This window comes from Gopherus flavomarginatus, chromosome 4 (assembly GCF_025201925.1).
Source record: "Gopherus flavomarginatus isolate rGopFla2 chromosome 4, rGopFla2.mat.asm, whole genome shotgun sequence".
Taxonomy (NCBI): Eukaryota; Metazoa; Chordata; order Testudines; family Testudinidae; genus Gopherus; species Gopherus flavomarginatus.
The window spans coordinates 112,746,505-112,763,028 of record NC_066620.1 but is presented as its reverse complement, the minus strand read 5'-3'; the positions used below and the strand labels follow the sequence as shown (position 1 = coordinate 112,763,028).

At 42.0% G+C, this 16,524-nt stretch overlaps 1 protein-coding gene across 2 annotated transcripts in view; it reads left to right on the top strand.

The window, feature by feature from the left end:
• PDE7B (phosphodiesterase 7B) overlaps positions 1-16,524 on the top strand; it is a 708,282-nt gene that overhangs the window by 31,444 nt on the left and 660,314 nt on the right. The window contains exon 1 of one of the 2 annotated variants that reach the window (XM_050949721.1): positions 800-882. The exons of the other annotated variant lie outside the window; for it this stretch is intronic. Coding sequence (XP_050805678.1) covers positions 880-882 — 3 coding nt within the window. The 5' untranslated portion in view covers positions 800-879. Of the gene's footprint in view, positions 1-799; positions 883-16,524 lie in introns of those variants that run through there. 2 annotated transcript variants of the gene reach the window in all.

The following is a 16,524-nucleotide window of genomic DNA, read 5'->3' as shown; positions in this document are numbered from 1 at the left end:
CTGGGATAAAAAGGCTCTCACTCCAGTTAATGAGGTATGTGTAAGGAGCTGGGAGTGAGAGGATGTGCTGCTGAAGGACTGAGGAGTACAACCGTTAACAGACATCAGGAGGAAGGTCCTGTGGTGAGGACAAAAAAGGTGTTGGGAGGAGGCCATGGGGAAGTAGCCCAGGGAATTGTAGCTGTCGTGTAGCTGTTCCAGAAGGCACTCTAGACAGCTGCAGTCCACAGGGCCCTGGGCTGGAACCTGGGGTAGAGGGTGGGCCTGGGTTCCCCCCAAAACCTCCTAACTCCTGATCCAACACAGGAAGATCTCTGAGGCTAGCAAAATCTGCCAATACATGCAGGACCCACCAAGGTAGAGGAGGAACTTTATCACAGGTCCTAGAACCTGACATTAGGATGAGTCAGCAGAAGAGCTCTACATCACTCTGTAGGGTTCTGGAGCTTCCCACACTTTTTAAAAGGAGTTAAGTCTCTGAATAGTAAAGTGGAGTGTACAGTATTAAGATGTAAAGTGGGAGTGTACAGATTAAGATTACATTCCAGTCATTAATATTTTTCTCCTGAATACAAATAGGGTCGCTCTTTAGCAATATAACATGATTCCTAGATTGAGTCTTCAACTTCATTAGTCATGGATTAATCATCAAACCCTTCATCAGTTTTATTACTTGCATATTTTTCTCTTAAACAGAAAGATATTCTAAACCCTAACTTCTATTAAGCATTTCAGGATTTCTGATACTTTCTTCACAGGATGAAGGGAATGCAAATCTCAGAGAGTGGGCATCTGCATTCAACTGTTTCTTTGGTTATTACAAGGAGTGTCACCTCTGTCTTTGTACCCTGTCCTGCCAAGGCATGGACCTGGTCATCCATGGTGAGACACACATTTATGATGACCCCTTGCCAAGATTATTGCAACTCTAGGAATGAAACCATGTGCCTTGAAAAAATTCCCAACTAATTCAAAACGCAGCAGCCTCAATGCTTAGTGACACAGGTTATTGTGAACACATCACCTAAATGTTTTACTCTCTGCACTCACTTCCCCATTAAATACTGAACCCCTCCAGATGCTTCCTCCAGAGGGCCCTGCTCAATGACTCCTACTCCCTGGTAATATGTGAACCTGACACTTCCAACAATCCCCTTGCAATGAGTGTAGGAAGCCATATTTAGATAAATGTTCCCAGATGACAGAGCACAGCTCTCAGCCTCCACTGTCCCTGGGCTGTTGAAGATCTGAAGCCACTTCTTCAAGTAGTGTCCCTATGGATGCTCCATTTCAGGTGTGCATGCACCTCTCAGGCCTTTGATCAGAGATTTCTATTTGGTAGTGCCCATTTGGCATGCACATCTGCCCTATGCCTCCTTGTGGCAGATGCTGAGGCTATGCAGGGGGGCACGGGCAAACCACCCTCATTTCATTCTCTACCACCTTGGCTAGAGATGAAGTACTAGCAAGTCCTCCTAAAGCATACTCAGCCTTTCTCTTTACCTCTTTTTCCTATCAAAGTTCATTAGGTTATAGAGTAGCAGCCGCATTAGTCTGTATCCGCAAAAAGAACAGGAGTACTTGTGACACCTTAGAGACTAACAAATTTATTTCAGCATGAGCTTTCGTGAGCTACAGCTGCATCCGAAGAAGTGAGCTGTAGCTCACGAAAGCTCATGCTCAAATAAATTTGTTAGTCTCCAAGGTGCCACAAGTACTCCTGTTCTTTTTAGTTAGGTTATAGTTGTTGTTAGTGTCAGTATAGTTAAGTAATTAAGATGAGAGGATTATTTTCCCTCTCTTTCTCCCCAGGAGACCTGTTCTCTCCTAGAGGGATATTCTGTTTTGCCAGGATTCAAATGCTGCCTTTCCTGCTGTGAGGCTATACCAGTGAGTGACAGACACTCCAAGTGCATCCATTGCCTGGAAGAGTCCCACATCCCCCAGAAGTGCTTAGCTCTTAAGTCCAGATCTGGGAAGAACAAGGAGATAAACGCTCAGACTGTTGGCAATGGAACGTTCCCTGCAAACACCCTCTGTACCATGTCAGGAGACACAACCTCCTCCATCCCCCAGTACATCTGTCCTAGGACAGACCCAGTGCCTCGGCGCAACTAGATTATATTTGAAATTTTGTTCATTTCACCTCTAAAATGTTAATTTTTAAATGCATTTCAGTTCAGAACTGTTGGAAATATTTTTGTGTGTGGAAATTTCAAAATGTTGACATTTCATTCCGTTTTGGAACAAAAATACTTCGATATTTTAAATTTCTCACATAACTAACATTGCATTTTTTATCCAAACCTAGCAAAAAATCCTATCAAACAATCAGCTGTTTCCTTTGTAGACTGGCTGGAAAGGTAGAAGGAGAGAGAGATTATTTTTGTGGGGTCTCTTTTTAAGTAACTAAGACACACACAGGCTATAGTGATGAAAGTCAGAGAGGTCCCTAGGTAGAGTAGTCCATGACGAAGTACAACACCAGGTTTATGTCCACGGCAGTATTTTTTATAATTGTATCATCCACCTGAACCCTTACATTTTTCAAGTTTTCTTTACAGACCTGATTTTTCTTTCTTTCACAAATATTCTGTATCTTTCCTTTTCCAGTTTTATTCTGTCAGTTTCCCAAGGTCTGCATTTATGTGTAGGGCCCTACCAAAAGCATGGTCCATTTTGGTCAATTTCACAGTCAAATGATTTTAAAAATAGTAAATTTCATTATTTCGGCTATTTAAATCTGAAATTTCATGGTGTTGTAATTATAGGGTTCCTGACCCAAAAAGGAATTATGGGGGTGTTGCAAGGTTATTGTAGGCGGGGTTGCGGTACTGCTACCCTTACTTCTGCACTGCTACTGGTGATGGTGCTGCTTTAAGAGCTGGGCAGCTGGGGAGCGGTGGCTGCTGGCCAGGAGCCCAGCTCTGAATCATAGAATCGTAGAAGGCAGAGCCGCCACCAGCAGCAGCACAGAAGGAAGGATGGCATGGTATGGTGTTGCCACCCTTACTTCTGCACTGCTGCCTGCAGAGCTGGGCCCTCAATCAGCAGCCACCACTCTCCGGCCACCTAACTCTGAAGGTAGCAGCACAGAAATAAGGGTGGCAATACTGCAACACCCCCAAAATAACCTTGTGACCTCCCCCTCACCCCCCAACTCCCTTTTGGGTCAGGATCCCTAATTTGAGAAACGCTGGTCTCATCTGTGAAATCTGTATAGTATAGGGGAAAAGCACAGAAAAGACCAGATTTCACAGTGTGTGACACATTTTTCATGACTGTGAATTTGGTAGGGCCCTATTTATGCAGTTACAGTATGATTTTCTTTTGTTTTGTTATGCTTCTGAATAGCCTCATCATGATTTTCTGTGTTCCACTGAGTACAGGCTACTGCCATTGAGTTTTCTGAGAATATTCCTTCTCTAAAAGACAGTTTAAAACTGGCACTCCAAGGTGTCCAACATTTTTCTCAAAAACAGGCACTTATGTAGTTAACTTGGGGACTTGCTCCTGTTCAGGTCAATGGCCATGGGTGATCAGGTCCCAATCCTGAAAGCTGCTGAGTTTCCACCTCACAGAAAGTGAGGGGGGGAGGGATAGCTCAATGGTTTGAGCATTAGCTTGCTAAACCCAGGGTTGTGAGTTCCCTCCTTGAGGGGGCCATTTGGGGATTGATCCTGCTTTGAACAGGGGGTTGGATTAGATGATCTCCTGAGGTCTCTTCCAACCCTGATAGTCTATGATTCTAAGTACAGGGAGTTCCAATTCTCTTGAGAGAAGTGCCTCCTCTTTTAGCTCCTTTTATTTCGCATTTACTGAATCTTCTGCAGCATTCTCTAATTCACCCAAGTGACCTTTTCTCCAGTTCCCATTTGCTGTGTCAAATACCAGCTTTATCTGTTTTGCTGTAGTCAATGCATATTCTTTCTACTATTTCATTTTCTTCTGACTCTGTTAGCTAGCTTTACTCTGCAATATCAATCAATTTCTGCAGCCATTGTGCCATAAAAACCTTCATCACAACTGCTTCTATTTGGTTGGCGATACTTTTCTGGGATGATTTGCTTGCTAATTTCTTCCATCTCTTCACCTCTTAAAGTGCATCTCGCTAAAGTTTTTCAGTTTTTATTTGTCAAGTTTCTTTGCTTTCTCTTCTGTTTTCCTGGTGTCTTGTACTACTCTGCCTACTGCAGCTTGGCTTGCAGCTTGAGATAGCTGTTTCCATCATCTTTTCCCAGTAGAATTAACTGATATTATGGAATTGATGCAGTTGACTCCTGTTATGTGTCTCTCCATTAACTCCTATTCTACCAGTTTGCATTATCTCCATTGTGAGCTCCCTAGGGGTGAACTCCTCCTGCTTGTTCTATTTTTCAGTCTCTGCTATGATTGTCTTCTCCACATTGCCACTGGCACAGATGGCACCATCCAGCTGAATTATTTGTCCTGGAGAAACACAGGAACGCAGGGCATTGCATATTGTTTCACAGTTTATAAATTTAAACACCACCTCTAGTAAAAAATAAAAATAGAGCATTTATTGCTAAGAACACTTTAGTTTCAGAAGGTCTGCAACAGATTGCATGTATTTTTAGTTAAGCTATCATAAAAGATAAAGACCAAAAAGACTGATTGTTATCCAGTCACTGTCCTGTGCACCTGAGACGTGCAGTTGTTGTTCATTTAATCTTCTTCCCTGAGAATATGTACCACGGAAAAGCCAGTGTATTAATGTACATGAGAAGGAACCTTGTATAACAAAACTGCGGACTTTTACCTGAGAAACTGCAGCAATATTTGGCAGGCAGTATAGATTAATATCTGGCACAGCGACCATCCCAGGTCTTTCATTAGGCTTTTCTCTCTAAAATGGCTGACCTACAGTTAATATTTTATTGGCCAAACTCTGCCCTCTGTTGCATCCTTGCAATCCAACTGAAAGTAAAGGAATTTCCAAAGTGTAGAATCTGGCCCTATGCTTTGGAGGCAATCTCAAATATATTAGCTTTGGGCAACATCTTCCGAGGAAGAGAGGGACGTCTAAAGCTCTGTTTCCTTCACAGTTATAGTCTGAAAATATAGGTGAAGTAGATTCCCATGGCCAAACTGTGCTCCAGTACTAAAATGTGGAATCCATCCTTTGTGGACTTATAGGGGTGACCTTCTAATATTCCAAAGATAAGAATATTGAGTGATGTGGGTGCCCCAACCTAAGCTGCATTTTTGTACAGCCCAGCTATTTTGTCCTCATTTTAAACTGACGTGACTCTATTCAGTTTAATGGAGTTGCATGGCTGTAACTACAGATAGAATACGATCCAGAGATATATTGGTATGTAACTTCAGACATAGAAACGGGTTTGAACCAATACCCCAGAACAGTCATAAATGTTGAGAAATCCCAGATTCTTATCTGCACCTTGTGGTTTGCACCAATCCTCTACTTAAAACAACTTCATGGTTAGCTACAGTCTGTCCTCAGTTAAACCCTGTGACTGCAGGCAAAATTTTGCCCAGAGTGTGTTAGTATATGCGAAGGACCCCAATCTTCCCATTAACCAGTCCTGCAGTTCTGTTACCGAGTCTGAGTAGCAACCCAGGAAAATAAGGTGGTACCGTGTGGCAACTTGACATGACTCTGCTGTGAGCAGTTGACATATTATCAATGCCAGGATTTTCCCCCACTGGGTTTCATTGATGCAGCTGAGACCTTCTCCAGTACAGCCTGGACCAGTCATCGTTTTTGACTATTTGGATCCAAACTTCTCCTCGCAACAGAGGAGGATGAGAGAAAGGAATTTCATATATAGCAAGCGGTTATACAGAGGCACACAGGCAGCAGTTCTCAATTAAACCTTCTGTACTATAAGAAACAATATTGATTAGGGAAGGGAAAGCAGGAGATCTGTGAATAAAGTGGGGAGGGGAAAACCTTTCATAATTCAAAGGAATAAAGGAAGCTGGAAATGATTGGTACCTAAAGACGGATACTTTTAAATTAACATTGTTCTTCTCTCCAGTACCAAGTTAGTTGCTGTATTATTAAAATGGCAAACTCTTAAAAACTGAGCTTCTCTTTTACATACTCTGCATTTACAACGTAGGTGAAAACTGGAACAAAGCCAAGTCCAAATGTACACCGGGGGCAAGTGAGAGCAACTCCTTTTGACTTTAGTTTATCTTATTTAGGTTACATTGCAGGTGTACGTAGATACCCCAAACAGTATTGGGCTCCCACTGTGCTAGGTGCTGGACAAACAGAGTAAAAAAATACAAAACAAAAGGAAGAACGTACAGTATAATTGACACCAGTTGTTATTTAGTCCAAAGTATTCTTCGTAATGACTAGGGCTGGCATGTATTAAATAACCACAAAATGCCCACTTGTATGTCTCTAATAACATGATTAACTTGGATTTTAATACAAAAAGAAATGTTAAAGGAGTTTGAGAGACATATAACAGTCTGACAAGCTTGAGAGTTGGTGCTTGCTAGCACCTGCCAGCTAGGGCTGCTCAGAAATTTCCAGTCAACTCATATTTCAATGGAAAATTATTTTTGTTTTTTGCTGGATTTTTTTTACATAACTTTTTTAATGGAAAGTGTGTTTTCCTCTAAAAATCTGATTTTTCATGAAAAATCAGACTACCAAAACATTTTAGCAGAAAATTTTTTTTTAAACAAATAGCCTACATTTTCTGCTGAAAAGTCAACCAATTTTTCCAATCAGCTCTGCTCCTATAAGCAGCTTATAACTGCTCTGAGCTATTTGTCCAGCTACAAAACTCAAGGAAAATTGTCACCGTTACTTGAAATCAGATTATTCTAGCCAATAGGAGCACTGATTATGCTGTTAAATTTAGACCTGGTGTAAATGGGTGCAACTCTAAGGAACTTACGAACAATCTGAATATGGCTGTAGACTCCACCATTACCTATGTCCATACACTCCAATAACTAAATAACTCTTTCACTGCAGGATTTAAAAACATTGTGCTAAGGGCATATCAGAGAACTAGGCTAGAAATAAAGTACAACTATTAGTTCCAAATGAGAAAAGGAGAACACACACGAGTCCGCTATAAAGGGATATTACTAGGGCTGATCAAAGTTTTTCAGTAACAAGTTTTTCATCAAAAAAATGGGGTTTTGGCAAATTTTTTTTTTTTACAAAAATGTGCCAATTTTTCTTTTGAAACTTGAAGATGCGGGAATAATTTGACTTACTTTAAAATAATTATTTCTTCCTCCCTCCCACCTCTTTTTTTCCTTCTGGAAATGGGTAGAAAAAGTTTTATAAAAGTTAGAAGGCGCGGAAAAGCATGGAAAAAAACAATTAAAACTATTTCTCGTTATTTATTTTTTCCCCTCTGCAAAATGTTAAGGACACGTCTTTTAAAAATAAGTGAAAGTAACACTTCCCTGAAACTATTTTTTTAACTGAAAAAGTGTAAAGTATATATTTTAAAAAGTGAAGATCGTGCCAAAATGCCGAAAACACTTTTTAAAAAATGAAACAATTTTTCAAAATTCATTTTGAAGTTGTTGGAAAAGTGAAAAATTTCGAATGGGATGAAACCTTTTCTTTTTCTTTATAATTTTTATGTGGGGAACAAAGCCTCTACACTTCAACAACCACTAGAAGTTACTAAGACAGGCCAAAAATCAGGCTGTGTAAAAACTGTTTACTTGTTTTTGTTATATGGATATTACCTTGAAATATTTGCACTACATTTTATAAAATCATTTCGTTAAAAAAAAAATCAACACTTGGTTGCAGTATTTGAAATGAAAACAACATTGTGCTACTGCAGGAGAACTAGAAAGTAAAATTGACCCAATATAGAAACATAAACTAACTAGTTTACAGATGTTTCACTGTCTGAGTGTGGTGCACAAAGTTAATTTAACAACAATAGATTATATTTGTAAAATGCATTTGGTTTTAATAATCACAATTATTGAAGCAATATAACTAAAGAACAGAATTTTACTTGATTTTTTTATCTTGATTATGTTCCTTTAAGAGAGTTCCTAATTTATTTATTTACTTACTATGTTTGCCTTGTGATACACTGTAGATGTGCAAAATGTCAGTGTACCTTCACTCACTACAGTGATGCAAGCTGCTCATTGCAGCTCTGTGGAACTGTGGCACGTATGTGTAAGAGCATGGAATATGAGTATGGGGAATAGGCAAGTATTAGTGTGCAAATGTGGTCATGAAAATTTGCCTTCTTTCTTTACAGAATGGCCTGATTGTGTGATCAGCATATGCGATGTGTATCCATCATTTTCCGGTGTAATGTTAACTAGGGTCATTTTGCTGTTTTCTAGGTTTTGCAATGGAATAGAAGAATCCTGCTGTTTTGCATGAGTGCTCCAATTGTTTCATTCCTCTTCCTGCCCCCGCCACATTATATTTTACAAGAGAAGAAAATACTCTTAGCATACAGTCCCCCAATGGTGATTTGTATAATATATTTTATATCATTATTGGCTCAGAAATTCCTTGTTTTGCCTAGATAAGATTCAAGCTGTAGTGATAGTCAGCACAACATGTGTTCCCAGATTCATATAAACTTACAGTGAGTAGTAAGGCCTAGACAAGACTACTTGGGTCATTCACCCTTTAGTAGGCCAACCATGTGTGTCATTCCCAAACTTTAACTAATTTGTCCTTGGATATCTACAGTGATGGTGCTGTCAATCTGCATCACTTGTTCCATTGCACAGTTCTTTTGACTGCAAGTAACTTTTTCCCACTGTCTTACTTACTTTTCTTAACTTAGCTTTTGCGAACAAGGGTTTCTTGCTCTCAGCCAGTTTCTCCTGCTATTGGGTATTCAGCACAGATGCAGCTTCTCATAGTGTTTCACTTGCAGTGATGCCATTACATAAAATAAATGTTTGTGAGTGAGGATAGAATTAGCACCATTTTATGCCTCTCACGAGTAGTTATACCTAATAACATAAGGTAAGTATCTCCAAGTAAGCTTTCACAGAGTGTACTGAGTGCAGATGCAGGCAGATCTTTTAATACTACCTCCCTGTGAGAAATGTTCCATGCAAACTTGCTTCCACCCAACACACGTATTGTTGGCTCTCTCATTTTACTGAAAAAATATTGACATCAGCAATGCTGAGATTACACAAATTATTGTTAGTGCCAGCTCTATTTTAGAATACTCTCCACAGGGAAGTGATGGAAACCCCATCACTGGAGACATTTAAAGCTGGACTGAACAATTCACTGGATGTTGTGAACAGTCCAGCATTAATGGGAAGATGAACTAAGTGACATAACAGGTCCTTTCCATCTCTCCATTTTAGATAATTTTAAAGGAATTAACTATACCAGGGGTAGGCAACCTATGGCACGTATGCCGAAGGCGGCACACAAGCTGATTTTCAGTGGCACTCATACTGCCCGGGTCCTGGCCACTGGTCCGGGGGGCTCTGCATTTTAATTTAATTTTAAATGAAGCTTCTTAAACATTTTAAAAACCTTTTTTATTTTACAGACAACAATAGTTTAGTTATATATTATAGACTTATAGAAAGAGACCTTCTACAAACGTTAAATGTATTGCTGGCACACGAAACCTTAAATTAGTGTGAATAAATGAAGACTCAGCACACCGCTTCTGAAAGGTTGCCGATCCCTGAACTATACATTTCACATTTATTATTCTACTAATTTTATTGCGTGCCTCAAGTCTGATCTTTGCCCGATATTTGGACTTGGGCATGTTGAGAAGTCTAAGAGAAATCTTACATTTTAAAAAGTCATTCATTTTTGTGAACCTTTTATGCTTATTTAACATGTTTTGCACAGATAATATCCTCTTTGCAGGCATCATTACAAGCTCTGATCTAATCTGTATGTGCATGAGTTAATCAGAGGATATGCATCAATATTTTCTTTCTTCAAAGAGGTTACACTTTACAGTAAACAATCTGTTCTCATGTATGAAATGTGAGTACTGTACACTTGCCACACCCCCACTGTGTTGTTTGTTTAAGGTGGAAACAGGAGATCGCTGACATACTAATGTGTCCTGTTTCTGTTATAGCAAGAAGAAAATAGTCTAGTACTATATTTCAAGGTTTGTAGCCAAGGAAAATGAATATATCAGATTTGAAATCTTATACTGTAATAAATTCTACTTGACGCTGAATAGTCTATGCTGAAACTACATTACTTTTATGTATTGGCCTAGTATGTTTAAATATGGAGTTTTTTATTGGCAGATTTTACATTTTCTTTTGCAAACACTTAAGACGGATGCATTTTATGGCTGAAAGAGCAATGTCTGTCAATTCTCACCACACCAAAGATTAGACCTCTGTCAGGCTGCAATAATAAAACATTGGAACTATAGAAAACTCAAAGGTCAACTGGATATGGGAGTAATTCTTATAGGGCAAGTTTGGTAACAGTGTTTGTTGTAAGGGTGTCAGAAATAGCTTCCTAGCAGAATTCTTCTGCCAACATTCTGAGGATAAAATCTCCTCCTCTAGAAAACCTTCCTATGTCTGTGTTACATTTCAGCTATGGAAGATTCTCATGCCAGATTTAACTGACGATTTTGCTTGGGGGGGAGTGAGACTAAAAGCTTTGTTTGTGACTTCACTTAGAAAGAAACTACCAAACTCTTTCTCAGTCTCCTTAGTCCTTCTGGTGTCTGTTCTATTCATTAGGGAAATAATAGAGAGAGACTGCTGGTGGGTCCCAAACAAAAACCCAAATTTGATCAAAATTTAGAGCTTGACCCTTTCTGTAATGGGCCAGATACGAACACGCCATCATTTGAGAACTTTTACGCTAGAGACTGGATTTCAAACAACCATGTTCAGGAGTGTTGGAATCCAGGATCTTAGGTAGATGTATTATAGAGGTAAGAAGTCTGGATCCAGATCCAATGTTCTGATTTGGGGCATTGGCTCCAGCAGTAGAAATAATAGATCAGTACATGGCTGCAGCCACAAACCAAATGTAACAAAAAAACAGCTGAGTATTCGATTATCATCTAAGAATGATCTTAGGACTCTGAGTAGCCTAAGAAGTGAATCTGGGATCCCTTAAAATTTCTGCTGTTTGGGAAGTATGTGGTGGGAGAATTTGGATTCACAGAGAACTCTCTGCTGAATAGTCCAAGGAATGCCAAAGGTATCCAGGGAATGCCAAGGGCAGGTAGTAGCTTAGAGAGTAGGACATTCTGGGGTGCGATACAGACGAGTGAGGGTCTGTGTCACCACTTGTCCTGCAACCTGGGATGCCTCACAGCATTTTGTTGTTGTAGGCCCAACCTTGGTTCCTCACAAGCAACATGCAGGTCACAGCCTGAGTGACTGTGTATAGCCACAGCCTGTCTGCAAACACCAGCCACACCTTGGCTTCCAGCAGCCTTATTATTATTTGTAGGGGGGCCCTACCATACTCACTGTCCTGGATTTTCCTCCAAAGACATCTTCTGCACTGTCCAGCCCTCTCCTGGGCAGTTTAAGTATATTAGGCCCTTTGCCTCTCCAAAGGGATCAACATACAACAGTCTCCTTAAATGGAGATACCCAAACAATTCACAATACTGGATTAGTGTACAAAGTGTAAGAAAAGAATAAAACACGTTTATTTAACTATAAAGAGATTTTAAATGAATACAAGTATTGAGACATCAAAGCCAGAAATGGTTACAAGAAAAATAAAGATAAAAATGCTTTCTAAGCTTCACCGTGAACCACATGTTTAAGTCCCTTACGTCTTCTTTTTAGTAACACTGGTGACCAAACTCTCAGACCAGGGTCTGCTCCCAACAGCTGTTTCTTTTGTCATCTTAGGTGAAGAGAGAGATGGATAGAGAGATAATTTGGGGGTGGTTTTGCCCTTCACTTTTATAGTCCAGTTCCCCTTTGAGATCCATTTTCATGAAGGTCGCCCCTCAAAGCAAAGTTTATTCACACAGTAGAGAAGGAGACATGGTTCTTATAAAGTAGAAGTCCCACGCTGTTTCTTCTCACCCCTATTTGCTGCAATGCATGTTTTCCTTGGCTTCTGTCTTCCCCTCTCTTGCTGTATGCGGACCTGTTTACAATTATATGTAAATTGAGGTAAACATACATTCCTTTAAGACCTGCTTAACCAGTTTTGCCTAATCAGGGCAACATGCGTTTGAGCATGTGTCACCAATATCATAAAATCATAGGACTGGAAGGGACCTTGAGAGGTCATCTAGTCCAGTCCCCTACAGGGGAATATCGCTCAGGGGGAATTCATAACTTTACACATAATGTTACTATGTACACTTCACCATGATGTTATTGACCAGAGAGTTATTAGTTTTCAAATGATGTCTCATAAGGCATATTTTGTGCAAAGATTATTACAGTAGTGTGTAGGGTGTTAATATAGGGGTGTGCCAAAAGACATAAATGTGATACGGAGGATCTAGTAATTCCTTTCATTTCATCATATGATGCATGTTGTCTTTCTAGTTGGGTCCAGTATGGCATGCAGTTCCTCTGTGCAATATTTCATTGGTTTGTAGTAACTGGAATCCCTTGCTCTTAGTCAAACTAATAATATGCTTTGCACTTATACATAGTATCATTTATCTAAGGATCTCAGTGTTTCCATATAATTAATTAAGTCTCACTGTGAGGAAGAGAGGTTTATTGTCCCCATTTGACAGCTGGGTAATATCAAGACAGAGAACTGAAGTGATTTGCCCACAATCACAAAATCAGTACAGAGCCAGAAGTAAAACCCCACAGCCCTGACTCCAAGAGAAGCCTCCTGCCCTCATCATTATATTCATCATCATTATCATGTTCTCATTACGACTCTGGTGTTTAGAGCAGCGACAAAGCTCCTCCACTCCTGTCTGTGCTGTCGAAGGCAGCGGCAGCCAATTGAGCTGCCGCCGAAATCCTGCTGCTCTCTTCGGTGGCAGCTCTTTCGAATTGGGCCCCGCAGTGCCTAAAGCCGGCCCTGTCTACTACACACCACTTTTGGTTTTGTGTAGCTACATGCCTCAGTGAAAAGCAAGCCGCAAGGTTAAGAAGTGGGGGGAGGTATCAGGGAAGGGCCGAATCTTTTCTCACTTGGTCTCCAGCTCAGAGCCTTTCCTTGTGGCAGGGAAGGCTCCAGCAGCGAGGAGGAAGCTTGACACTAAATGGCTAAAGATATCAGTGTAGACAGGAAGGCATGGCTGGGACAAGTAGAGAACTATGTAGGATTTGTACTTAGGTACATACCCATGCCCTTCAAGCATGTCTGTACTCTATTTGCCTCAGCCATTTGTCTTTCCCTATGGCAGAGAAGAGTTTTAGCAATGAGGAGCAGCCAGGGCCGATGCAACCATTTAGGCAACCTAGGCAGTTGCCTAGGGCACTAGGATTTGGGGGGGCGGCATTTTCTTCGGCAGCAACCGCAGCGGCCGGATCTTCGGCTGCCCTGGTCACCGCCAGCATTTAGGAGGAGGGAGCTGAGGCAGGGGAGCGCAGGGAGGGCCACCTGCAGCAATTAAGGGCAGGGGGGCTGCATGCCGGGGAACTCCCCACCCCAGCTCACCCCTGCTCCACCTCCTCCCCGAGCACACCGTGGCTGCTTCATTTCTCCCGCCTCCCAGGCTTGCGGTGCCTAAGCTGGTTGTCACCGCAAACCTGGGAGGCAGGAGAAGTGAAGCAGCAATGGGCTCAGGGAGGAGGCGGAGCAGGGGTGAGCTGAGGTGGGGGGGATGCCTCAGGGCGGAGGGGGGGAGCTATCATGCGGGGGCACCTTAGGGCAGGGGCTCAGGGATGGGGGAGGGCACAAGGTGGAAGTTTCGCCTAGAGCGCAAAACATCCTTGCACCGGCCCTGGGAGCAGCCAAAGTCATTCCCTCCTGTGCTGCAGGGAGGGGAGTCAGGAGACTGGGTTGTAAGGAGTCCATCCTAATGGTCAGAGCAGGAGTCTGGCCTACTCGTCAGAGTCCAAATGCCAGAGACTGGGCCAGAACCAGGAACCGAGGGTTGGAACCAGATTATCAGAAGTCAGGAGCAAGGCTGGGACAGGATGAGAACAAGGCTGGGTGCATGGCAAGAGCTGGGCTAGCGCTGTGGAGTAGCAGAGCAGGATCAAGGCTTGGTGAGAGACAGCCCAGGGTCAGGCAGACTCCAGGGGTGTGGGCATTGAGCAGCCAGCGAACTACTGCTAATCTTAAGAACCAGCCTGCTAGCTTCCTCAGCCTACTGGCAGGGTGGTCCAGCAGGCAGCCCAGCTGGCTCATTAGGGTGTCAGGAATGCTGAGCAGGCACAGTGCAGGGCCTTACAGTGAACAGGGACTACCCTAGTATCTACATGCTGCCAAAAGAAGACTGAGGTGTAGACATAACCTAAATCTGCGCTGTCCATAGGTGCTGGAACTAGAGGTATGGGGGGTACTGCAGCATCCCCTGACTTGACGTGGTTTCCATAATATAAGGGGTTTACAGTTTGGTTCAATGGCTCTCAGCATCCACACTCTACACATTGTTCCAGCACCCCTGGTGCTGTCCATCCCAGCCTTCCTCTAGTCTCACATCCCCCTTCTTAATCCTTCTGCATGGAGCAAATTAAGCTACTCCTTTCCCAGTGAAATACACTTATATCTACTTGTATTGTCACCATAGGAGAGATTAGAAGACAACCTTCTGCTATAGGCAGTTGAGGTTCCTTTGTGACAACTTGCTTCCTATGGAATGAATAGTTTAGTCTTAGATTCTAAGGCCAGAAGGGACCATTGTGATCATCTAGTCCAACCTCCTGTGTAACACAGGCCATGGAACTTCCCCAAATAATTTCTAGAGCTGATCTTTTAGAAAAACATCCCATCTTGATTTAAAAATTGCCAGTGATGGAAAATCAAATTATTTCAGTGGTTAATTACCCCAACTGTTAAACATGTATAATTTATTTCCAGTCTGAATTTATCTGTCTTCAACTTCCAGCCCTTGAACTGTGTTATACCTTTATCTACTAGATGGAAGAGCCCATAGTTAAATTTTTGTTCCCTATGTAGGTACTTACAGGCTGCCTTCTTTCTCTTTGTTACCTAACTAGGTTGATCTCCTTGAGTCTATCACTATAAAGGCCTATTTTCGAGTCCTTTAAAAAATGCTCACCTGCTCAAGAATGCAGTATGTCCTTGAAATGAGCGTCCCTCTCATTGTTTCCTCTTAAGGAAACCATCCACAATGTCCTGAATGCATCCCAGAAAGCTGCAATAAGAGCTTTTCAGCAGCAAGTGCCTGATGGCATGACGTCGCTGTGGGATTTCTATTGAACTTTATGTTCTGATAAACAATGCTGTGGTGCCAGTGACCACACGACAGAGGTTTTCAAAAAGAAAACATTATTATAAGTGGCCAGTTGACTACTTTATCTATTATTAAGCTCTATTGTAAGAGTGGCTGAGTGGATCACAGGAAGAGCATGGGAGTGGTTGGGGAATCGTAAAGAAAAGCTCAGAGGAATTGTCTTAAATAAATTGAGTTCAGAGCAGGAAGCAGTGGCTCTAGCTACATCTTGCTTCTCATCAAACTTGAATAATAAAAAAACACTACAATCCCATGACTCATTTAAAAATAAGGTACTTTCAGCTAGCCCCTGCTTGTCTATGGTGTCAGTCTCTAGCCAAGGCATGAGCACCGCAGAATGACGCCATGTTCTGGAACACAGCTGGGTAAAGTGGTCTTGTTTTTATTTTCTTTAGACCAACAAATCACTTCGGTTGCTTATAGTGCACTGCCATGGGGGTGCCATGAGGCAACAATAGGGCCATAACCAGGGTGGAGCGAGCGGGGCAGCCACCCAGGGTGCAAAGCTGCAGGGGCAGAAAATGGAGCAGCAAGTGTGGGGTGGGACAGTCATGTGTCCTTTCCCCCCATCCACCCCCCAATTTCTGCCTTCCATTTAGGACAGAGCTTTTCAAACTGCCCCACAGTTTAAAACTGTCACCTCCTGCCAGAAGCCAGCAGACTGGGAGCCAGGGCACTGGCTAGCTGCCTAGCAACCTTCCCTGCCCTACTTCCCGAGCCAGGCTGCCATCTCTGCATGAGGATGCTCTCCAAAGCACTTGCTTGCCGTTGCCCTGGTGCCTCTGTTTCTGAAGTTTTTTTGTTCAGGAATAATGTTTTGTTACCATAGAAAAGCCAATAGGTGAACACTTCAATATCCCTGGATGTTCTATAACAGATTTAAAAGTCACTATTCTTGAACAAAAAACTTCAGAAACAGACTTCAAAGAGAAACAGCAGAACTAAAATTCATTTGCAAATTTAACACCATTAATTTGGGCTTGAATAGGGACTGGGAGTGGCTGGCTCATTACAGAGGCAGCTTTGCCTCTCCTGGAATTGAGACCTCTTCATCTATTATTGGGAGTGGACTACATCCACCCTGATTGAATTGGCCCTGTCAACATTGGTTCTCCACTTGTGAGGTAACTCCCTTCTCTTCATGTGTCATTATATAATGCCTGCATCGGTAACTTTCACTCCA